At 42.1% G+C, this 25240-nt stretch overlaps 1 protein-coding gene across 1 annotated transcript in view; it reads left to right on the plus strand.

Annotated features, from left to right (window-relative positions):
• Positions 1 to 1403: 1403 nt before the first annotated feature.
• cgnl1 (cingulin-like 1) overlaps positions 1404 to 25240 on the plus strand; it is a 32014-nt gene continuing 8177 nt past the window's right edge. Inside the window, exons 1-10 of the mRNA XM_079998015.1 lie at positions 1404 to 1544; positions 6525 to 8240; positions 8391 to 8485; positions 10143 to 10248; positions 10628 to 10729; positions 11088 to 11227; positions 12239 to 12377; positions 12771 to 12983; positions 23841 to 24047; positions 25095 to 25199. Coding sequence (XP_079854141.1) covers positions 6576 to 8240; positions 8391 to 8485; positions 10143 to 10248; positions 10628 to 10729; positions 11088 to 11227; positions 12239 to 12377; positions 12771 to 12983; positions 23841 to 24047; positions 25095 to 25199 — 2772 coding nt within the window. The 5' untranslated portion in view covers positions 1404 to 1544; positions 6525 to 6575. The remainder of the gene's footprint in view (positions 1545 to 6524; positions 8241 to 8390; positions 8486 to 10142; positions 10249 to 10627; positions 10730 to 11087; positions 11228 to 12238; positions 12378 to 12770; positions 12984 to 23840; positions 24048 to 25094; positions 25200 to 25240) is intronic.

A 25240-nucleotide genomic window follows, 5' to 3' on the forward strand; every position in this document is an offset into this window, starting at 1 on the left:
ATAATAATAATAAGAAGAAGAAGAAGAAGAAGAAGAAGAAGAAGAAGAAGAAGAAGAAGGAGAAGAAGAATACACAGTTCAACTTGCTGTTCCAACGTGCCGTTGGAAACTTGGCTTGGACTCCAAAAAAGGGCGAGAAAGCCATTGTACAGTGAAGTGTTTTTGACTGACATATGACTGAGGAAGCAGAATGGTTAATGCGTCCACTAGATGACGCTCTCGGTTTTAAAAGACTTTCAAGATGCTGACAACATTAGAATAATTGATCGGGGAAACGCGTCCACGGCCATATGGTATTACTGTTGGGATAGTTTAAATAAGCTTAGTGTGGGTGGGACACGCCCTCTATTAAACTTCAATATGATGAGGTTACTCACCCACCTTCTTTCCACGTGGCTCCTCAAACAGAAACAGACAGAACCACTGCATCGGGTGTTATTATGTGCCACATATATTGGGATATAACGTTTGTTTTCTCACTCATGCGCAGCACAAGCTGAAGAAACTAGCAATAATAATCTAAATCAACGACCGTAGGCGGCTGTGTGGATCAAACTCGAATTATAAAGCAAAAATAAAACAATTTGAACTAGCAATAGAATAATAATGTCATCAATGTCAAATATCATTGCCTGAAAATATAAGAATGAACTAGCAACCATATACATCTAATATATGATACAACATATAAACTGCCTATGATATATATAATGACAAGTATATACAATATAATATGATATAATATAACATAACATAACATGATGCAATATGACAAATAAAGATTGTTCTTCTTCTATAATATAACATACCATAACATAATGTAACATACCATACCATACCATAACATAACATAACAAAACACAAAACAACATAACATAATATATAATACGCCTAGAAAAAACCTCTGACTTAAAGTGCAAATCTCACAACAAAAATAAAGTTCCCCTTTATTGGTGAGGGTGAGTTTGAATATTTATTGGAAAAAATGTGCTCATAAAAATGTAACACAAACAAGCAAACAAACAACATGAAAATAATAATAATAATAATAATAATAATAATAATAATAATAATAATTTGGCGGCTGACCCCCTGCAATGGCTTCAAGGAACCCCGTCGGGGGCCGCGGACCACAGTCTGGGAACCCCCTGGCGCAAGGGCTTCGGAAACTGACCCCGGACCAGCGCCCGCGAGTGCGATCCGGGACCGGAACGCGGGGGGAAACTGACTCGGGACCAGGCCCGAGGAACCCGGGAAGCCGACTCGCGGCCGGTGCCTATTTCAGACAGGCGGGCGGCGGGACCCTCTCGTCCTCCGGGGGGTGGGGCGGAGCTCCGGCGAGGCGCTTTGCCTGTTTCTAAACTGTGGAGGGGAGGGGGGGGGGGGAGAAACGACTGAGAAAACGGAGAGAAACAGCGTTACGATCCGGAGCGTTTTCTGTCGGCTCGGCCTCAATAAACTGCCCGCCCGTCGTCACATTAAGTCCGGTCTTTTAACGTCATCCGTCCAGTCTGCCGACACTGAACGGGTGAGACGAGACGCGGGTGAGTACAACTGTTTGTTTTGGTTGTTTGTGTTTCTTGTTGTTGTTGTTGTTGTTATCAGTCACAGATCACTGAGTTAAAAGCCGTAGACGCGGACCTTTCCGCCTGGCTTGACCAGAAAACTAGTCGTTTCGTGGGGCGCTCCTCGTTTTTGGGAGGGGGCGAGGAGACGTTGAGCGCCGCTTAAAGTTGCGCCGGTGACTTGGAGGAGAAGTGGAAGTTCCTCCGGAGTTGTGCCGGGAATAAGGCGACGTTCCGCCACCTGTTGCACACGGAGGCTGCGGGTGAGGTGGGAAGGATGCTGTGTCTCCTGCTCCGCTCATAGGGATAACCTGGCTTCACAACTTACGGAGTTCCTTCACACGATAATAATAATAATAATAATAATAATAATAATAATAATAATAATTATAATAATGCATGGGGTGACGGTCGCACTTTTTGAATTGTTACATTTTCAGGGGTACCATTCTTTACTAATTCCATTAATGGAATTAATAATGGATCACACATGTTTTTTTTTTCACAGTAGTAGTTCTAGTTTCACAGTTTGAATTGGGAATTTGTATTTCAAAATCTGGTGGGAGTGGCAGTGATGGTACACAATAATTGGCTCAGGTCTACATGCCATTGGTTTTCCTGCTCTGCCTTATATATATATATATATATATATATATATATATATATATATATATAATTATTATTTTTTTCCTCTTTCTGCATATTTGTGTTCACCATCATTTAGGCCAGTGTTTCTCAATGGGGTACCATCGTACCCCTAGGGGTACTTTGGGAAACTGCAGGGGGTACTGTGAAAGTTAAGAACGTGTTAAAAAAATATCGGTTATATATAATGTCTAAAAAAAACACACACACACACACACATACGACGGACATGCCCTACATCATTTACGTTAATTTTCTTTCTTTTTTTTCTCCCAATGCCTGTTAAGGGGGTACTCAGCTGAAATGAAAGATCTTAGAGGGGGTACACTACTAAAAAAAAAGTTTGAGAACAACTGAATTAGACAACATGCTCAGAGTGAGTGTCATGCAGAGAACGCCCCTCAGTGCATATGTGGGCAGGACATTCCTTGACCTGCCTCTGGAGAGTTCACAGAATAGTCACTGACTCCCTGACCTGCTGCAGGATCCAAAGCATCAGGGTTGGGGGAGTGTGGGGGGACAGGGTCCTCGGGTGGTAATGTTTCCTCCTGTGCAGTCCCGGAAACAATGAGAGGAAAAAATACGCACACCTTGGAGACAGTACATGGGATGTGATTTTCTCAACAGAGCACTTTTCTTTTTGGATATAATCTTATCATCTTCTGCAAAAGTTAAAAATCAAAGGATAATTCTTCAGCATGTGCGTAAAGCACAATGTTCGAGAAAACGATTCGGAGACTTTCACTCCCACTGGCTGGATCCCCTATTGTTATTGTTCCGGGAAAATTCTCTGAATTTTGAAATATGAAACTATTTGATACAGAAGAACAGCAGAAGCTACAAACATGGTACTCGTCTTGTTTGAAGCAGTACATCACAAGCATCTCATGGTTGAAGTTTAATCCAAATCGATCCACATACGGGGCAGAAATTAGTGGAAAAACTGACCAAATTTGACTGACATCACAGACATGATCCAATGCGTTTAACGGCAAAATATGTCCAACCCAGCTAAAAGTATCTGGAACACAACAATGACATAAGTTACGAGTACGGTTGAGATATTGTTTAAACCGGTATGTCACAAGCATCTCATAATTTAAGTAACACCCATATTGATCCACATACAGAACAGAAATTTGTGAAAAACCGACTAAATTTGACCGACATCACAGACACGATCCGATGCATTTAACGCCAAAATATGTCCAACCCGGCTAAAAGTATCTGGAACACAACAATGACATATGTTACGAATACAGTTGATCTCAACATTTTGTGGTTTAAGTTTCATCCAAATCAATCCACATAGGGAAGCAGATATTAGTGAAAAACTGAACAACTTTGACCCCAAATATTCAGCTGGTCATGCTTGACTGACATGCCACTATTCGTCAACAAAGTGAACGAGATGAGATTTACAGTAAGACGATTTATGACGTCATTATACTATTAACTATAAATGTGCAGATTCTGATTCAGAATGTCCATTTGGACCGTGTGCGGTGTAGACTCCGTCACTCTGTAGTGGTTCGACATTACAAACTATGCATTTACGTGTATATTTATGTACCTTCTTACCTGGTAGATAATTGTGGATCTGTTTGATTGATATTTAATCTCCGTGGTCCCCAATACTTTGCCGGATTCATGAAAAATACGAAAAAAGATTTGGCCACAAAAACTCATGACCACGTTGAGTCGAGCCCACTCAAATGTGCAACTGAGTGATGCGTTCAAGATCCGGTGAGGCGTCGGAAAAATAGCAGCCGTGCGATGGTTATTACTCACAGAAATACAACAACGTTTTTCGTATTACATGGAAACATAACTTATTAAAAATGTATTCCAAGGAAGAAGTCACCACTTAAACACGTAAATTCGACTACTAGCGTACTATCGTACTATCTCTGTAAATACGCAAACTTCCGTCAACATTGACATACACGAGACCCAACTTCACCTGCCGTCACTGAGACTGCACATGTACTTACACACAACAAGGTAAGTTATAACAATGACAAAGTTTGGTTTGAAGTTAAACATTTTTTTTTCTTTTTAAAGAAACATAATGTGTAAACAGTTCCCTACAGGTAAATGTAGCAGGTTTAAATGAAAAGACAAAAATTGTTAAGTATTGACAAGTTCTTCCAAAATGATTCTGATGCCAAATTAATGTTAAAGTTCCATAAATGTTGTCTGCATTACAATGAAGACAAGAAATCTATTCAACTGAATTTTCCAATTGCAGATTAACAGAAAAAATTCAGCAAAGTACTAATTCAAACTAGCATTTATTTTTTATGTTTATGAAATAACATGTATTTGTTATTATTGTTATGTGAATTTTACAAAGTTTGTTTTTGTTATTGTTCAAGATGTCGAAAATTGGCATATTTGAGAATACATAACAATTGGTATAAGGATGTAGAATTCAACAATGAATGGAATAATCCAAAATGAAAGAAGATCCAAAAACCACAAACAACAATAACGAATCAATGTGCATTGATAATATTGAAAATGCAGATTTAGGTTCCGAAGATTAAAATAGTGATGAAACATTAACTGAGAAATAACCACATGAATGAGTGCGGACACATGTTTCAAACGAGTTGATATTGTACAGTAGGTATTAGAGCAGCACTTGGATGAAGTTGTGTCTGTAGCACCAGCAGAAGGGAACAACCCTGCACCATTATTGGAGATGAAACCAATGAAGCAAAATGTTTCCCTTCTTTTCCCAAACAACAATGGGAGCATTTCATATGTCTTATCGTCCAAGTTTGATTCACACCGATCTACATTTGTACATTTGAAACCTTACAAACTCACTGAATATTGAAGAACATTGGTGTTACATTGAGAACACAGTCACTCTGTAACATCATGAACCAATGCTTTATAAATCCAAGGTTCATCTCTGAGTGGTCGTAAAAATTGTAACTCATGCTACATTGCACAGAATCCGGAGAACTGTAATACGTATCTAACCCGACCTGGACCCTGTGTATTGCTGCCTGCAGTTATATTTACTATTATTATTATTGATATTAATAATAATAATAATAATAATAATAATAATAATAATAATAATAATAATAATAATAATAAGTGATGTGATGTTCATTTTCAAAAAGGGGTTCCAAGGTTTTCTGTGTTTTTTTTTTTTTACCTAATTCTGTTCCATTGATATGCGTCATTCTGTTGTTCCAGTATCTTCGCTGTAATGTCTGTCAGGCCCATCACAATTTATCTTGGCATTGTAACATGAGGTGAAAAGCAGCTTTATCAGCAAAGCAAACAGGAACCTTTTAAGAGCCCATGTCCTGGGAAACACATGGGGCTGCCCAAGTCTTTGTTTTTTACGTGCTATCCAGGCATAAGAAGAGCATGGTTTATCTTGCTCATGGACATATTTGTAAAGAATTGAATATTTGCAATTGCCAGTAATGTTGTGATTATATTGGGACTTTCACCACCCACTACTGATCTGGGTTTTGTTTGATCCACACAGGACTGAAACATTGTCATATGAAAGTAGTTGGAAAGTAAGTCTAGTGTGCGGCCTTGTTTTTTTGTTACCTGCCAAGTCATTTGCAAAACGTAATTTGTGAACTTTACAATTGTAATAAATGTGTCAAAATTGAACAGAAAGAGGTTTATTTGTGCGCTTGCCTTGCATCTACCCATGTGTTTTGAAAGCTATATATAGGAACAACAAGACACACTTAATTTCCAAGTATTAACCAAGCTACACAGACCAAAAACCAAAGCTATTCATATATAATAAGTGCAAATGTGCCATAGATTATTTACAGACATTTTTTTGCCTCTGGATCGGCTTACCTGTTTTGAAAATACCATGGTCCGGGACCATTCAAACTGTAGTGTCTTTCATAAATTGTAATTATTTTTTGTCATATCTGTTAGTCACCTACCTGTTATGCCTGTCTCGACAGTTCCTGGCCACATATGTTGAAGTAAATGAATGTGGTTGATGTTGACTCATAGTTTTGGAAGACTATGCTTGGTGTTAGAAGTGTAGTAGACTAGTAACTGCTATTTGTGTTGCCAAGCTCACGCTCAGAACATGTTTACAGAGCCCTCTGTGTAATTACTTTCTAAAAAAGACAAATGCACAAGAATAAATCAAATTTTGTGTGTAAAATTAAAAAAGTCCTTTAATTTTTTTTCCCTATTTAATTGTTTAAATAACATTTCATCTTTAATGCATTATTAGTGCTGTCACCAGAAAACATGGGTGTCACCAGCAAACGTTGACGATTTTTCTCTTGATATCTTTCTTCACAGAGGTGGGCCACCTGATTCAGGGAGAGGGAATTATTTCCTCCTGCAATCCTGATGGAGTCATACAAATTGACTGGCATTCAAAACAGCGGACTTGGTTATACCCAGCCTTCCCGACCTTCCCGGGTTCACAATAATGGAGCTGGCACCTATGGTCTCAGCATCCGTGTCCAGGGTATTGATGGACACCCCTACGTGGTTCTTAACAATCAGGACAGAGGACTTCAATCCCATATAGACCCCGATATCAATGAATATGTTGACACGGAGGAATCTTTCATTGATAACTACCAAGAATATGATTTCAGGGGTGGGGGAGAGTCTGGTTCTAACAGCCCCTTTAAAGATTACAGGGCTCAGCAGCAAATGCATTATAATGGTCCTCAAAATGGAGTAACAGATTCACAAGGAAAGAAACCATCCGCCCTTCTGAACTTCCAGAAGCATCCAGAGCTCCTGCAGCCTTATGACCCAGAGAACAACTCTTTGCACCTTGATGCGATCAGTGTACCATCACGGCCTATGTATCTGGCTAATACTGGGAGCCAGCATGAGGACTTAACTTCCAAATCTACTTTACCCCCAGATTCTCATGCCAGGTCATCAAGTCTGAACCGGAGTAAAGTTCCTGCGCAGCCGAAGAAAGCGCAACCTTCCTCCAAGAGCCAGACTGAGACAGTTCTCTCTAAACCTCAAACCAAACCAGCAGAGCCTAAACCTTTACCTCATGCTCAAACAGCTCAGCCTTACACAAGACCACAAGCCCAGGTAGCCCAGCCACAATCCAAACCCCATAGTTCATCTCAGTCCAGGCCAATCTCTCACAAACAGGCTGTGCGCGAAACAGCGCCGACATCCCAGCCCCAGGCCTCTACGGTGTCGAGCTCCATCAGCGACCAGACCAAGACGACCTGTACGTCCCCCAGCACCATCAGCAGTGCCAGCTCCAGCCTTGAGCGCACCCGCCGTGAACCTGATGTCCTTCCTCTTCGTAGGACGGACTCCAGTGGTCCAGTTCTGCAGTCCTCTTCCCATTCCCGCCATTCGTCCTCCTCTTCCACCAACACCGCCAAGGCCCTGGTGGATGATCAAGTCGACGCACTGTATGCCGACACCATCAATCGTCACAAGAACCGTCGCTACATTCCCTTCCTGGCCGGTACTGGCAGGGACATCGATAGAGGCTCCATTCCCGGCGTGGACGAGCTGATTGAGAAGTTTGATGGTAAAGATGGGAGTCACCAGCGGAGAGGCAGAGCAGGGCGCAGGAACAGGATCAACCCAGAGGACCGCAAGCGCTCACGTAGTGTGGACAGCGCTCTGCCTTTTGCCCTGCGTGAGAGCTCGAACTACATGGATGAGTTCAGCAGACAGCAGGGCACCTCCATGGAGCACGTCCTCAGGCCCTCACAGCTCCGACTCCAGAAGACAACCGGCGGTCAGGATTCCTGGGTTTCAGCCGTGGATGGCAGAGCCAGCTCCAGAGCGTCGTCTTCCGCAACGAGCGCACCCACTTCTCCTCAGAGCAGCGTTTCTAAAGGAGTCGGCTCTATCCAGGGATACACAAAGCCTCCGAGTCTATCCTCTACTCTGCCGCTCAATAGTCATGAGGATAAGAGAAGTTCATCCGTGCCTGGAAAGTCTTTGACAAGCATGTCGGTGTCCCTTTCCAAACCCTCCTCTTCGGACAAAAAGCCCGGAACAGAGGAAGATGTTCAGGTAAACAGACACATATGTACTGTTTTGGGGGTTATTTGAGACCTTCACTTTTTAAGTCGGTTTGATTTTGGCGTTTATCTCTTTTTGTGTCTCCACCCATCACTTTGAGCATTACAAGATCTCTCACTTTGTCAACTTTCTGTTCGCCAGGTGACACCCGATCTTCTTAAAGGTCAGCAGGAGCTTTCACAACAAACACATGAGGAGACGGCAAAACAGATTTTGTTTAATTATCTTAAAGATGGGTAAGTTGTTATCGCACTTCTTCTTTTGGCATTCATGGCATAGATGTCGTGCCATAGATCTAGTTTATTTTTAGGTTTCAGATATGTGAATAATAATAATGATAACAAGGATTTACGAGCCCTCTATACATAAGTTATAGCTATAACTATTTGATCACAAGAACATGAATAAAAGCAGCATTATGATGATTACTGTTCAAAAACATTAAGTCTTAAAACACCAGCTAGTTAAGGCTAAACATGTTCAGTGATAATCCATGTTTCAGGCAGTCTGAAAGCTGAAGAAAATTGTAAAAACAAAAAAAGGAGTTCCAGTAAATAGAAAGAATCACATTGTGTTCTGTGTTATGCCTCGTTTAAAAATGAAAACCGCTGTTGGAACGCTTAAACGGTTCGTATCATCGCCTGACTGGTTGTGATAAAAGTGAAGGAATGTGCTCTCCCTTCCCTCCCATACTGGCTGTGAATAATGCAGCTGTCTGGAGTTCGTTTCCTGGCCGAATCTCTCAGCCTTTCCCTCCCTAATCTCTAATCTTAACCTGTTACCTTCTCTTCTGCGCTGACAAGTGGGGGTGTGTGGTTGAAGTAACCTGAAATGTGAAATGTTTTAACTTGGTGTCTTTGCAGTGAGCTGACGAGGCAATGGGTTCAAGTGGTTCGTTGTTAATTGTAAAAATCCAACTTTCGCAAACTCCTACTTCGTTCCTTATAGATTTTCCTATGGGGGTATTGAGTGCCACCGATTCAAGAACACCAGTTTCCAGATAACCAATTCGCATGTGCGCCTTGCTTAGTCAGTGTGAAACCACAACAGGATACCGCTCTGGGTGTGTTGGGCCACAGGTCAGGAGTCACAGGACAAAGGAAAGGAAACACAGATGGAAGTGCTGGGCTGAAACTGAGCTACATTCCCTCGGCCGAAAAGACAAACAATCGCCAACCAAGGTTATAAGGGTTTAATGAAAGTCATCTGGAAGAAGTGAAAGGGAGAGGAGGGTTTGGTTTGCTCAAAAAAACATTGCAATTAATTGGGGGGAAAAAAATAGAAAACCCAATCACTGTCACTGGTTGATTTATTAATTGCACTTTTTATTTTTAATTTTGTCCTAAAGAACAGCCAGTATGTCTGCCCTTGATCTAACCTATCAGACAGTGAGTTCATTGTAGACATTAGCATTGGTTTATTTTCAAAAGCTTGGGCTATTTTTGTACGTTTGACCCCTGCTCTGCATTGTAAAACGTGTTATCAATATTTGTATAATTTTTTTTATCTATATCATTTATTTTAGGCTTTGTTTGTTTTCTCTTTCCAGTCTGCCAGCCAGTGTAATAGTATTGGGCTTGCGGGGGCTTCATTCATTCCACGTCCCACACAGATCATGAGCTGAATCATAACCCAGACTGTTCCCGCTTCCCCTTCATGCGCCTCATAGTTAATGGATGCGTGTAATGAGGCCGTAAGGGTTTCGAGGTGACACTTCAAAGCAGCGTTATCCGCCCAGGCACTCCCAAAGCCGGCAAACGGGTTGTCCTGTTCTCAGAGCCGTCAATAATAGAGTTCCTGATTGGCTTTATAGTTGATTTGAGGGCTCATTAGCGGAATGTGTTAACATACCTTTCTGTGTGTGTGTCTCTGTGTGGCTGTCCGTGCATGCAGAAGCACCGATAACGATGACACCACCAAGAGGAAGGTGAACCTCGTGTTTGAGAAGATCCAGACGTTGAAGTCGCGGGCCACAGGGACGGTCCAAACGGATAGCAAAGTGAGACGTTCTCTTGGCATTGTGTCACAGTTGCCATTTTTGACAGTTTTCTCCACAGTGAAATCTGTCAGAATATTATTTCGGGATCAGAGTTTGTAGATTTGTGAGTCTCAAACCCACGCTGGCAAAGTTTACTGCTTGAACCAGAGGGAGCGAATCAATATCAACGCAAGAAAACAAATGCTCTAATACTTGTGTTCTGTGTAACATTTTCTTTAATTGAAATTTAGTGTTGAAGAGAATCATTATTTTGATATTATTTGTGTTGACAAGTTATTGTCATTTTAAGCGCAAGGTAAATATTATTTTTGAGTCGTATTTATCGAGTCTAATCCAGAATGCAAACAAAATAAGAACCCTGCATCTACTCTTCCGGCAGTCTGTCGACCTGGCAGCTCATACCAAGTCTCTGCAGGAGAAGAAAGATAAGCTGGAGAAAGAAGTATTTGACATGAAGAAACAACTTGAAGATCAATCCCTGGTAATACTGTGATGGCCACGAGACAATTAATCAATAGCTGCCCTGCTGAAGCGGTCGACTTAAGTGTGCGTGTGTCTGAGTTTTTCCAGTTGTATTACTGCTGGCCACATTGGTATTGGTATTCCCACTCGAACAGAAATAATTCTGAGGGCAGGAGAGAGAAAATATTCTGAAAGTACAAAAATTGTCCTCCGATAAAATGCAATGGATTCAGCAAATTAATTTGAAACATTTCAGAGAGATAATTATATTGGTTTGGTTGAGCACATGTGTGAGGATACCGGGAAATCAATTTTGAGCGCAGACTTTTTTACTGTTTAACTAAAATTAAATGTAAAATCTGTGTTCCTATGATCAGAGGAGTCGTTTGGAGTCAGAGAAGACGGCGACAGGTTTGAAGGACCTGCAGCAGGATCTGCAGCGGAGTACGGAGGAGTGCGCTCGTCTGAAGGACAAACTGGCCAAAGCAGAGGCCGATCTGCAGAGCACGCTGGAAGAGTGAGTGCACAGATTGGAGGGTGACTACACTGGAGTGGTTTAAAGAGGCCCCTGGTAGTGCAAAAAAAAAAAGCAATGTCCCCTAAGTAAAGGAATTTTGTAAGTACTGTGCTTTTAAAGTAGTAATCTGTAAGATTATTTGTTTGTTTGATTTTTTGTTTGTTTATCTATTTATTAATAATTATTTTATTGATCACATATCGCATAGTTTTTAGTTTTTTTTTACTGGTAGCTTTTTTTTTTTTTTTAACCCTAGTTATGTGGTCCGTATGTTGTCAATATGGATGAACATTTGTAAAAAAGAACGGCATCCTTGGATGAAAAATATCCCCACTGCCACAAGTGACCAAAAAAAAAAGGCTCAGAAGAAAGCATACTTTCCCGTGGGGTTTGCCTCCTCTTTCTACTGTACTGTTTTAGTTACTCCAGCTGGTTCCTTCCACACCGTCTTCGTCTGTGCTTTGACGCTCCCTCTCCTGATGGTTGAGTTTTTCTTTCACACATTACAGGTTCCACGTTGACCCTGTTCTTAACTACCGATTTACTATTTGCGCTTTTCTGTTTCCTTCGGTTGTTCCCAAAGCCAGTGTTTGAGGTTTTAACACTGCAATAGTTTATCAGCGGATGAATGCTGCTCTTTAAGCCTTTTTCTTTTGTTCTATTTGTTCTATCTACTATTCTTATTTTTGGTGGTCTTTTTCATGGTTTGAGCGTGCGGTTTGGATGTTTTACCGCTCGTAAAATCTGGTGATGTACGTGTTACTTGAGATATAGAAAGATCTGCATGTACATGTAGATGAGAAAGAACCGGTTACTTGGCAGTGTTCACTTCAAACTGCGTGTCTGAGAAAAATATGCAAAGATGTATATACCGGCTTTGTCTCAAACAGTTTAATGGTGTATAATTTATTCATCCATAAGGGGGAACTACAGACACTAATAGTTACAGATAGTAGAGACAAGCAGGAAGAATACTAATGTGTGACACTGTGTTTGTGTGCATTCTGCCAGGCTGTTCCAGGTGAAGATGGAGAGGGAGCAGTACCAGACAGAGATCCGCGATCTGCAGGACCAGCTGTCAGAGATGCACGATGAGTTGGACGCCGCCAAGAAGTCGGCTGTGGACGGGGAGAGAGACTCCCTCCTGACGGTACATCACCACATGCACTCGTTTCAAGGTGGAAGAAGGGAACTTGGAAGCTTGAAGCGCCCTCGCTCCCAGTCTTGATCATGCATCTCGCAATCTGCTCACTGAAACGACACTACCCCAAATGCTGTTTAAACTGTATGATCCAGTCTGCTTCCCTGAAACGGATCTAACCCACATTTCAGTTTTCCAGTTTAGCGAGGTGTACGCGGATCCACTCTTACACATTCCAGCTGGTGTGTTTTTTTTGAACGGTTTCGCCAATAGTTTTAACTCAGCTACTTTACATACAAAATCTATTATTTACAATCATGTTTTGGGATGAATTCAATGTGGCGACAGATCCAAGCTCGAACGTTTGCGACTATAATGCTCGGAACTCTGATCTTTTGCCAGGATCTGATGCAGCTCAAGGCCGAGCTGCAGGAGGTTCTCCTGGCCCGGGAAGAGCTGGAGGAGATGCTGAGGAGGCGAGAGAGGGAGCTGACCGCGCTCAAAGGAGCCCTGAAGGAGGAGGTGGCCACCCACGACCAGGAGGTGGACAAGCTGCGGGAGCAGTACGAGAAGGAGATCAGCAGAATACAAACGTGTCTGGAGGAGGCCAAGCAGGTAATAAGCCTCCTCTTTTGCATCGCACCCTCCCCCGGTTAAGCACTCCTCAGCTTTCCCTCCCTCGTTTCCTTCCCCCTCTTCCCCGTCGCCGCATCACGCCCTGAAAGAGAAGCCGGGGAGAGATAATACTTGCATCAGGGGAGCTGTCGCCGGGCAGGTGTTTGTTTTTGCTCTGGAGGAGGTTCTGCCATATGCTCAGTCAAGGTCAAGTCAAGTCACGCTTTGAACTGAGCTGGAGGAATGGATCGAAAGAAAACAAAAGATCATCTGACTACGGCACCAGTGTTGTGGCTTTTTAATGGAAGCCGTGCTGTTATTTTCTGTTATAGGCCTGCTTTTCTGGGGAAAGGAGGTTCAGCTGCCTTGTGTTCATAGTCACTATTGAGGAGAGGATTGAGTGCACAGGGAAAGAGGAGATAAATGTCACCAATAATAAAGTAAAAAAAAAAAAATTATAAAATAAAAACATTGGACATTAGTTATGTTTTCCAGGTTTCCAGGTTTGCACCATGTTTGTACTACTTCATAGGATTGGCACAAGACCATATTTATTAAGTTAAGTTATTTTATTACTTTAACAGAACATTTTTAAAAGAAATCCTGCGTGAAAGTAAGACCACAGGTTTTAAAGATCTCTGAAGTCGTCGGCAACTTGGAGGTTTGGAGGCAACCGTTTAACCTGCACAATGACAAATACTGCTTGCCCTCAAGGACTTACTCATAAAAATTCTAAATATATCTGTAAAACCTAAAATAACTCTTAAAATGTTCATTTTGTGTAATAATTACGTTTTTTTTTTAGGTTAATTACTTTTTACATTTTTTTTTCTAATGTTTATTGTTTCAAGATAAGTAGCTTATATTTTCTGCATTTAGTCTACCGTATTTTCACGACCATAAGGCGCACCGTACTAAAAGGCGCGGTCTCAGTTATGTGTGCCATTACTGTATTTAACACACACATAAGGCGCACCGGATTATAGGGCGCGGGTTTTATATACCGGTACATATCCTCGACTACGTTTAAATACCTCTACTGCGTATTTAAAAATAGAGCGGGAGCAAAACTGAGTATGTTTGTGCTTTATTCATGTATTTATTACAAAGTATTAATCAAACCCATCGAAGTCATCATCCTCTGTTTCTGAATTAAACAGCTGCGCTAAATCAGACATGCCAGTTTCCCCTTCTTCGCTGTCAGAGTCACTTTCCGTGCCGTGCGGCTCCTCGGAAATGATGCCGGCTTTTGCGAAAGCTCGAACAACAGTGCCAGCAGACACGTTAGCCCAAGCATCTACAATCCATCCGCAAACTGTGGCGTAACTTGCCCGGCGCTGCCTTCCACTTTTCGTGAAACTGTGGTCTCCGTCGGTCATCCATCGCTCCCACGCCGCTCGCAGCCTTACTTTGAACGGCCGGTTCACACCGATGTCGAGCGGTTGTAGTTCCTTTGTCAGACCTCCCGGAATAACAGCAAGCACAGCGTTCATTTGTTTCACCTTGTTTTTCACATCGGCTGTGAGATGGGCACGCATGGAGTCACAGATTAACAGCGATGGTGATGCGTGGAAAAAACCACCTGGTCTCCTTACATACACCTCCCTCAGCCACTCTTTCATCATCTCCTCATCCATCCAGCCCTTTTCATTTGCCTTAATAACGACTCCAGCTGGAAAAGTCTCTTTAGGCAAAGTCTTTCTCTTAAAAATCACCATAGGCGGCAGTTTCTGTCCATTTGCTTGGCAGCCAAGCACAACAGTAAACGACGCCTTTTCATACCCCGTTGTGCGTATCGCTACCGTGCTGGTCCCCTTCTTCTCCACCGTGTGATTCACCGGGATGTCGAAAGTGAGCGGCACCTCGTCCATGTTGGTGATGTGGCTTGGCTGGATGCGTTTGTCGGCGATGTGTTTGCTGCAGTAGGAGTGGAAGCTCGCCAGCTTTTCATTATAATCCGCCGGACGTTGCTGCGCTACTGTAGTCCTGGTCCGGATGGAAAAATGGCACCGTTTCATAAAACGAAAGCACCACGACGGACCTCCTTGAAAATGTTCAATTTTCATTTCTTCCGCTAGCGTTACTGCTTTTAGTCGAACAGTGACCGTCGAAACGCTCGCCCCACTCGTTCTTTGCTCGATGATCCACCGCTCGAGTCTTTCCTCCAACTCGGGCCACCTCGCCTTATGTCCGCGGAAACTCAGCTGCGTCTTCTTCACCTGTCGGAGTTCGTTTTCCATCTTCCTCCACTTGCGAACCATCGATTCATTAATCTTGAATTCTCTCGCGGCTGCTCGATTTCCATGTTCCTCTGCGTAGCTGATAGCCTTCAGTTTAAACTGTGCTTCATAGGCGTGTCTCTTTGCCATCTTAAGGGTTGTTAAGACAACAATGTTCTGCATAAAGCACATACCTGTTCTTTTATACACAATCCACGCCCACACTTCCCCCTTTAACGTTCTCATGGTGGTCTCAACAACGTCCGCAGTAACAACACACATAGGGCGCACCGCACTATAGGGCGCGCCGCACATTTTGAGGAAAAAAAAAGACGTTTATATGCGCCTTATAGTCGCGAAAATACGGTAAATTCACTTAAAACCCCTAAAGGGAGAAGGCCACTGTGAGGAATGAGGATAAATGTGCTCTCGGACTAGAATGACCGGAGGGACGTTGTGTTGAATAGGTTGATTTGTGTGGCTCACTTGCTTCCCATTGTCTTGACGACTGGAAGCCTCCGTTCTCCTCCACTTCCTACTGGGATGGCGGGGGTTGCGGGACGGGGCCGCGCCGCGCACGGAGTCCAGTGAGATCATTTCCTCAGCAGAACAGAGGAGCTGGACCTCCAGTGGAGCGCACCGCGCGGGGGTTTACCTCTGGTGCTCTGTAAACAGGACGACCTCATTGTTTGGACGAAAAAAAAATGAAGCTCTCCCTATTCTAGGGCTTCTGTTACAGGCCGTAGTTAATGTTCACCCCGGCTCACCCTGCGGTTGTCTGTTTCTTACAGTTGCTGCAGCTCAAAATAGCTGTTAAAAAAAAAAAAAAGAAGAAGAAGGGTTTTGAATATGAAAACAACCTTGGAAAATCAGCGACAAATTACTTTCTTAATATGAAGCATCGCTCCAAAGACTTTTCCTCTTTATTACACAAGAGACTAAACTCGGGTGGTGTTATTATCCTTTGTTCTCAATCCTGACTAGATAAGTTTGTTTACATTTACATTTACATTTAGTCATTTAGCAGACGCTTTTATCCAAAGCGACTTACAATTGATCAAACACCGACGGACGCAGCCATCAGGAGCAATTAGGGGTTAAGTGTCTTGCTTAAGGACACTACAGCATGCTAGCAGGAGGAGCCTGGGATCCAACCAGCAACCTTTGGATCACTAGACCACCAGCTCTACCTCCTGAGCTACCATCCCCCTATGTTTGTTTACTGTTTTGTTTTTTTTCCTGAACGATGAGCTGCCCTAATAAATACAAATGTGAGTTGGACCATTTCAACCCGATCATAAAATCGGCTTTGGAAATTCCAGGTAACTGGGAAAGTTATCTTCAGAAAGTTTTAAGATAGGTTGTAGCTGCTTGAGTTGAGTGCAGAGGAGGGTGGGGGTTTGAAGGGAAATGATGAATCATCAAATACCGATATTGGGAGCATATCAATAAGTCTGTCATTTTGTGATAAACGATGTCTTTGCGCTGCCAGAGTAAATGAGAGAGAGAGAGAGAGAGAGAGAGAGAGAGAGGCTCAGATAGGCTAATCTACATAAGATAAGATAACACTTTATTAAACCAAAGGGGGCTCAGAGACTTAACCCAAACCCGATGTATTGTTGAACGAATCTGCGCTGCCTTTCCGTCTCCTCGCCCCGGACGTGAGCCCCCGAACAGAGAACGCAGGAAACTGGAGCACGGACTAAATTGCTCTCTGTGTGAGACTTAATTGCAGGAGCGAGCCGTCCCTAATATAATGAGAAGTCATTCCTGGGCCCCCCAACCCCGCCCCACCCCACCCCTATCTGCTAAGCGCTCCAAAAGAGAGCTGAGGGTGATTGCGGAGCTTGTTGGATAATGAATGATGAGTTTGTTTCACACGATAGGGGAGGCGGGGGTGGGGACACCCTGAGTAAGTGGGTCAGTGTGCTGCTGAAAGGGAATGCGTGGCCGTCCCCTCCAATGGGTGAGGGGGGGTCGTGTCTTAAATTGAAGGGCTCATTGTTGCATTTATAAAATGTTGAAATTGGTGGAATTTTCCGAAGGTTGGTAAGCCCTTCGGAGTGTCTCGGACGGACAATGCGGGCCCCGTGGTGCACACTCAAATTAATACGTTCTATGTAAATAATTAGTAGTCGACGTGCGGTCGCTCAAATTGATCGCCCGGCCCCAGTTTGGTGAGGGGGGAATGCGAAAAATCTGCAAAGGCAAACTCTCCTCCGTCGAGCCCAATGCGGTGAGGCGGAGAGGGGAGTTTGTTTTCAGGAATGTCGGGGTTAGTTTGGAGAATGTGCGCCGAGCGGATCGCGTCCTCCGAAGGAGATGGTGTTACAGTGCACCCGCTCTGACCTGGGAGGAGGGGGGGATCTGTCCTTTCATGCTTCTTCAAGGGGGAGAGGCTGTTTCATCTCCATCTCGCTGGCATTCCTGATTCTCAATGCTATTTGCTTTTCTGGGACTCGGTCAAAGCGTTTTTTTTTTTTTTGTTGTTGTTGTTGTTGTTTTCTTTTTTTGTTTTTTTTTAACACCAATCCCGAGACCCAGAAGCCTCCTCTTCATCATCCGTTAATTCATAGCCCGGGTTCCATACTGTCACGTTGTTATCATATATGAACTCCATCCCCGACAGCGGTTCCGTCATCGTCTCCCACTCACCTGTGTCCCTTTCTCAGCGGCGCCCCGACTCGTCGCTTAAATCATTTCGACCAATTTATTTTTTCCCTGCGAGATGAAGTCCCGAGATGTGATCATCAAAACCTGGAGCGGCCGCGTTGCTTAGAGCGCGCTTCCCTCCCCCCCAGGCTTGTTTTGAGCCTCCAGACTCCCACAGGGGTCTGCGCGTTTGATGATAGCGCCGCATTCCCGCCACAGCCCCCAAGTTGCTGATATAGCGGCTGTCTGGAAAGAGGAGGAAGGAAGAGCGGGGACACAGGAAGTGAGGGAGAAGGGAAATGATGAAGAGAGTTTGTCTTCCTCTGTAGAGAGATTGCGAGGGCCAAGGCTCGGTATCAAGGCTTCAGGTTGGGTTAGATGTAGTTACTGTTGGAAACATCTTGAGCCTGAGTCCAAAGTTTTGTCACACAGTACCTTATTTTAAATTGCAAGTTAGCTGAAAATGTGTTTTATTAATGAAACAATCATGAAATTTGATTTTTTATTTTTTTTGTTGGTGGTTAACAATGATATAAATAATTTTCAATTAACAATTTACTGCCTTATTTTTGTTCATTTTATGTCATAGTATAAGGCTAAAAATAGTGTAATGATGCACATCCATCCTATTAAGAAGAGACATTAATTTGCATTGAACATTAAACATAAAAATCCAATTAATTTAGTAAAAAAAATATATATATGTTATTTAGTTCATTTTCCTCCACACAATTGTGAAAATGCTTCATAACATGAATGAATGTACTTCACGTTTTATTTTTTTGCAGCATTTCTAACATTGTTTTCAATTTCCCCTCAAATTTGGAAGGAACCACAATTGCGGAATATAATGATTTTTCACAAAATTATCGCGTACAGCAGAGATAAATTGCGGCCATTATTACAAGCAATTGTGTATTAGTTGTGAGCGGTCTAGCGGTCAGCACGTTGTCACTCTAGGCCGCCAGCTCAGTGAAGTCGCGTAGTGAGACGATGAATGCGGAATTGCGTATTATTTTGCGTTGTGGAGGCAATGTTTCCACCCTCCCGTATGAGGGTCATGTCTCTGTGAAACCAGGCTGTGGCTTGTTTTTCAATGTTTACTGTTTCCTCGCTTCAGTGATGGCGTGGGAACCCTGTCTTCTAGAACCGCTTACATGTCCGCAAGTCGAGATACTGAACTGAACATAGATAACAGCGTTGATAATTATTTTTATATAAAGTGAGCCAAGGGAAATGTATCTACATACAATCAGAACCAAAGTGCGTCATATAATATCACTCATTCATAATATACATACTGTATATACAGAACCGTCTTCTAAATTACTATTATTTATTAATATATCTGCTGCCGTAGTTAATATTTTTTTTTGGTTTTTTTTTACCAGTATTCTTATTTATTTTTAGATTTATTCACACATCTATATTAGTTTCAGGCTAAAAGGGTATTTATTTAATGCCTCTGGATTAATTACGTTACGCCTAAAGACCAGCGTCCCTCGAGAGAACGTGCAAAATAACACTAATGACTTCTCTATGAAAGCATCCCTGTAGACCTTTACGTTTGACTTGGCATAGAGAAAGTTTCTTGTTTTTTTTTAATTTCTCCAGGGAAAATATTTAATTTATTGCGGGTCACACACACACACACACACACACACACATACACACACACACACACACACACACACACACTCAGGTATCATGTTTTACTTTCAACTGCAAAGCCTCATCTAAAGTCATTCATCCTCAGTAGGCACTTCTGTTCCAGTTAACCTTGATCTGCTGGCTTTTTCTTTTAATCATGGGGCTGCTGTTGCATAACTTTATCCTAGCAACTCAAGGCTTCTTATTACCCCGGCAGCCATTGGACTGTTGTGGCATTTATTTTCTGGATATACTGTACGTGTTGAGTGCTGATAGATAATCTGATACTGCACAGGAAACAATCTGTACTCTGAATGACCTTGCTCCCTTCACTTGCAATTGTTATCACCTTCGGAAAGCTGTTTCTTTTTTTCTTTTTTTGTTGTACGCCATTTGCCAGGAAAACACAGCATTTGTTGCTTTATTTTATTTTTGAAGTAGCCATAAAGGCACACTAAGTATCTCATTGTCTCACTAAGCATCTAACTCCTACTCTTGCATGGGCCCATTTCCAGATGGAGTTACACCAGCAGGCTGAGAATGCCACGCTAAACCATTTCAGTATATTTACATGATGTATATATTATGTATTTTGTTGGGCGTCACAAACACATTATTCTCTTTTCTTCCATTAGTAGCTACATGGGTCAATCTTTCCGCTGGCCAGTGTGTGCGAGTGCAGTAAGAGTGTTATTCCAGCTGCTGCGTGGCGGACATCCGGCCTTTCTGTGCGTCCTGGCGAGGCAGCGTGCACTGCACCAAGGCCGTTGTGTCATGGAGTGCAGATAGAACAATGTGATTGTAATAAACATATTTTTGGGGGCATTATAAGACAGTGTTCTGCATATTCATGGTAAAAGGTTACCATTAAAAAATGACAAAAATAATTATCATCCTCAGCTCAGTGAGAATTTCCTTTCCATTTCATAACAAAAAATAATTTTGTTATTGTATTAGATTACAGGTTACATTTATTTACCAGGACACGGATTAGTGCACGATTTAACACACTTAAGTCTTGCACTAATCTGTGTATTGGTTTTAAGTGCAATGAGCGTTTTACAGGTTATAGCTTTTGCCAGTATTAATGAAATAAAGAGCTCTGATAAAATTAGAAACAATCAATTAAAAAAAAAAAAAAAAAGTTTAGACCTGCTTATTTTTCTGGCTCAAAGGTTCTCTTGGCCGGGTTCATGTCCTGGGGCATTTCGACTGGTTTAGAATTCAACTTGACAGGTTTTCATTTGGATTAAGTGCACTGACATTAGAAGAGGATATAATTTGGCTATGAGTGAGCAAGTACACTAAAGCGACTGATACTGTGCTGGGTTTTAGATTACCGCTCTGCAGATTTATCGGGGCCAGATTTGCCCTGCGATCAACAGCAAACTCTATTGTTGAAGGCTTGAGAATCAAAGCCCTGAAGTTCCTGCGGCCAGAAAGAAGGAGCGCGAACAGAGCGGAGATTTTGTCCGCAGACGACGCAGCCTGGGACGTGGAATTTTTTATTTATTTATTTTCGCCGTAGCTCTATAAAGGAAACTCAATGTCAGTTAATGTCTAACTCAACGCAAACACTTTGAGAGTATAAAAAATGGCCGAGTCAAAGCCTCAGTCGGGGTCAAGAAAATAGATCAATGAGTTAGGATTAAATAGGATTCCTGGTCCAGTGGTTATTGTGTCAGTTTCAATGGGACCGACTTCTTTTATCTGTCTCCTTTGTTTTCTGTTTGATTTCCTTTATTTGATGGTGATTCTATACCACAACCTGTGAATAACAAACATTTAATGCTTGCTCAGCAATGGTTGATTCAAATATTTGAACACCTATCTAGATGCCCTGTAACTGGCAACTGGTGAAGCTAAATCAAACTTTATTTTAGCCTGACAACTGTGTTTTAAAGGGTCTAAGAAAGACTTTTGACCCATGACTCCACTTAATCTTTAGTAACAACTTGAAGCATTTACAACACATTTTAATCCTAATTCTATTTTTTCGCTCGAGTCTTAGACACGAGTCGTTTTTATAAGCCATGAAGGAATGCAAGTGACTTGCAAAAATAAAAATAAAATAATCCGTCTTCAAGGCTGGAAAAAAAAAACTTTGCTTGCTCCCAGAAGTGCTATCTTAAATGTAAAGAAAAGGTTGTCTTTTTTTTTCTCTTGGCTGTCCCAGCATCAAATGAGAAATAGAATTTGCATCATAAACATGGAACTCAAAGTGCTTTACATTCAGAGAAGGAAATCAAATAGTTACAATAAAAAATGCAAACAAGCAAAATGCATGTAATAAAAATAGATAAATATCACACTAAACTTCAGTTTTGGCTTCTGGCTTTTTTATTATATTATACAAAAGTCACTTTTTGTATAATATACACTTTTTGTATAATCAATCATTATTACTATTTCTAACGCATGTTATCTGTCTCCCCTTTCTTTACCTACACAGACAACAGGTTTGAAGTTTTAAATGGAAATGAACCAGTGTTGGAAGTGGGGAGAGTAAAAGCCAATCAACCCGTACTCATATTTCAGATTACTAAGGAAATAACGTTGGACGGTTGACGTTCCTTAGATCTTATCAGGATCTCGCGCTTCACCACATTCATTTCCACTTCCACTTAAAAATGGGAACACGTTTCGTGACGGCACGGCAAAGGGTGGCAATCTTGTCTAACTGGACCCTTCAGTCCTGGGCAGGGAGGCACCCGGCGCCTTTCTTTACTTTAAAACACTTCACACCTTAATTCTCAAACACAAACGTGCTGCCCCGGCGCTCGCATTCCCCCTCGGCCGCAGATCAGAGGCTTGTGTTAGTCTGCGACGGCGAATGGACTTTGGGCTTTAGCAGCGGCTCAACTTTGATGTTTGCCAATAAGTCACTATGTTTGGAAATGTTTTGCCAACACTGAAAGTGAACAAATTCATGGAAAAACATAGTCCCTTGTCACTGCTGTATTTTTATTTTTATTTTTATTTTTTTTTTGCTAATCAACTATTTGTTATTTCTAATTCTTTTTCATTCCTTTTTCACCCTAGTTTGGATCTTATGTGAACATGATAAATGAGTACTCTAGAAAAGGGTTTTGCTTCCTGTGTGAAAGCATGAGATCTTTAGCGTCTCTTGAGCAATGGTGTTTTTCGATGATGACCCATTTTTCTTGACACGCGACGTGTCAACGCAACAGAAAAACTTGTTTTTCCTCTAGTTTTTTTATTCTTTGGTTTTTTTTTTTTCCACCCGTCAGCCCTGTGTTTTCATGTGATCCCCATGGGAGCAGATCCTGCGCTTTATTGACATCCTGAAGTTCCATTAGTAAATAAAATGGAAGGTTCCACCACAGGAGGTGTAGGACTTATGTTATGTCATGTCCATTGGTGTAAAGACACCAGAATCCCTTATTGCTGTCACAAATGTAGGAAACCGCCAAACCTGCCGTCCGGCATACCACCTCAATCCAGTTATTCTGGTTTCTGAACAAACATGTGACAATCTGCTGTCACTTGTAGCCGTCATTCTCTGGATGGGCGTTCTCATCGAAACCTATGGTTTGTCGCATTGATTGGGCAACAGGATATTTTATTATTTGTTTCGCCTCCGTCTCTTTCTCCCTCTCTCTCATTTTTTGTGGCCGGGGTAAACACTCATTCATGAATCTGGGCAAGGGAACGCGTCGGGCCTCTGCTGCTACTGTCACCGCACTCAAGTACAGACAAAATGAGGCCACCGCCAACAGTGGGCCATTAATCAGACTGGGGGTCAGGCGGTGGTCACGGATTTAAATTATCATTTGACAGCTGCCGAAATATATTTGATGTAGCTGTAATTAAGGCTCATTTAGCGAGTCTAAAATAGTGAGCACTCTGCACTGTCGCAAGTGAATCAGTCCTCTTTTGTGATTCAAGATTCAAGAGGTTATTTGTCACATACATATACATACGGTCATACATATATGCTCTATATGTATGTGACAAATAACCTCTTGAATCTTGAATCTTTAATCTTGAAATGTCATGACACCCAGTGATTACGCACAATAAGCTCTATAAGCTCTTAAAATACTAAAATGAAACACAAGCTATTTTACGGCACATCAACATTTACTGTCATAGGCGTGGCTAGAATTTGCCATAACTTGTGAAAGGTGTGAAATATTATGCCAGACCCATGCAGCACAAAAGCCGGATAAGAAGATGAACAGGCTTGCCATCTTGTTTAAGCAGGCATGAAAATGTCTCTTAAATGTCCCTTTCTCCGGCATTGTTCCTCTTTCCATGGTGTCAGCGGCTTGTTTTTCTATTGAGACCTTGTGTCCCCTTTTCTGGTGCCCAGAGCAGCGCAGCGGTGATCCGTGAGAAAGCCGAAGTGGAGGCGGCCAAGGGCGCAGCGGAGGGCCAAGCAGGACGCCTGGGCCAGGACGCCGAGCGACTCCGCAAGCGCACACACGAGCTGGAGAATGAAGTGGCCAAACTCAACCGCATCATTGACGAGGCCAAGCTGCACGAGAGCCGGCTGGGAGACCGAGTGGGCAGACTAGAGGTGACGGGTCCAGATTACATACGGTGATGCCTTATACGCAGAGTTTCCATTATAAAAAATTGGTGCTGGTCCACGTGTCCTGCGAGATTTCAATTTCCCGGACAACTGGGAGAAATTACGGTCAAACATTATCTGTGTTTATTGAGCTTAAAAACAATTGATAGACAGGCTATATAAAGATTGAAATCATGAAGGCAAGTAGATGTGTATTATTTTTTATTGAATATTCAAAATAAATTAAGTCCCGTCAGTAAAAATTAATAAATAAAAATGATTATATTACGAATATTTGAAACTTGAAATTATATATATATATAAATAATAATAATTTCCGTTCATGAACAATAAGTAACAAGTACAGCCACTTTAATTAACATTTCACTTCAATACAATTTTGATCAAATCAAAAACAAAATAAATATGGCAAGTAGGTCTAAATAAATAATAAAAGTTTGTGGTGTTGTGCATCTTCATCGGGATGTCCTGGCGACATATTTTACACAATGAATATTAAGCCAATATTTTTGTCGAACTATGGATGTATGTGTCCCTGTTGTCACATTATGTCGTCTTCCCGCTTCTCCTCAGAGTCCTGGACGCTGGCTTTGTGTGTGCTGTGTTTACAAGCGCAACGTGTCCATGAGGAAGGGGGGCGGGGCTTATTTCTATATCGACAAACGTGATTGGTCAGAAGTGAAAGGTCCGCTTTAGATGGTCCAAACTGATTGGGTTTCCCATGAGACTTGCCAAATGCGTAAATAAACAGATCTGCAGATTATTATTATTTTTTAAATGATTGAGATTTTATTTCGGCATCGAGGAAAACAATATGTTGATAATAATCGTTGTCGTTTCATCGCCCGGCACTAATTCAAATTGTGCTTAGAGGGAATTATTTTCGCCGGACATTATGACCGGAGAGATTTAAATATGTCGGACCAACACATTTTCCTCGTCAAAAACCAGACATTGCCGGATAAGGGAAACTCTGCTTATATTGTACCAATTATAGCAAACTATTTGACTCAATTTGATGATTGACCACAGAGAGACAAGAAGCAACTGGAGGAGTCTCTGGCTGAAATCAAAGAGCAGGAGGAGGAGATGTCCCGCGCCAACCGCGCCTTGACCACCCGCTTGGAGGACGTACAGGTGACCACAGTTGATGGGCATTATGTGGAGAAACTCGGAAG

The sequence above is a fragment of the Zeus faber genome, assembly GCF_960531495.2.
Source record: "Zeus faber genome assembly, chromosome: 3".
NCBI lineage: Eukaryota > Metazoa > Chordata > Actinopteri > Zeiformes > Zeidae > Zeus > Zeus faber.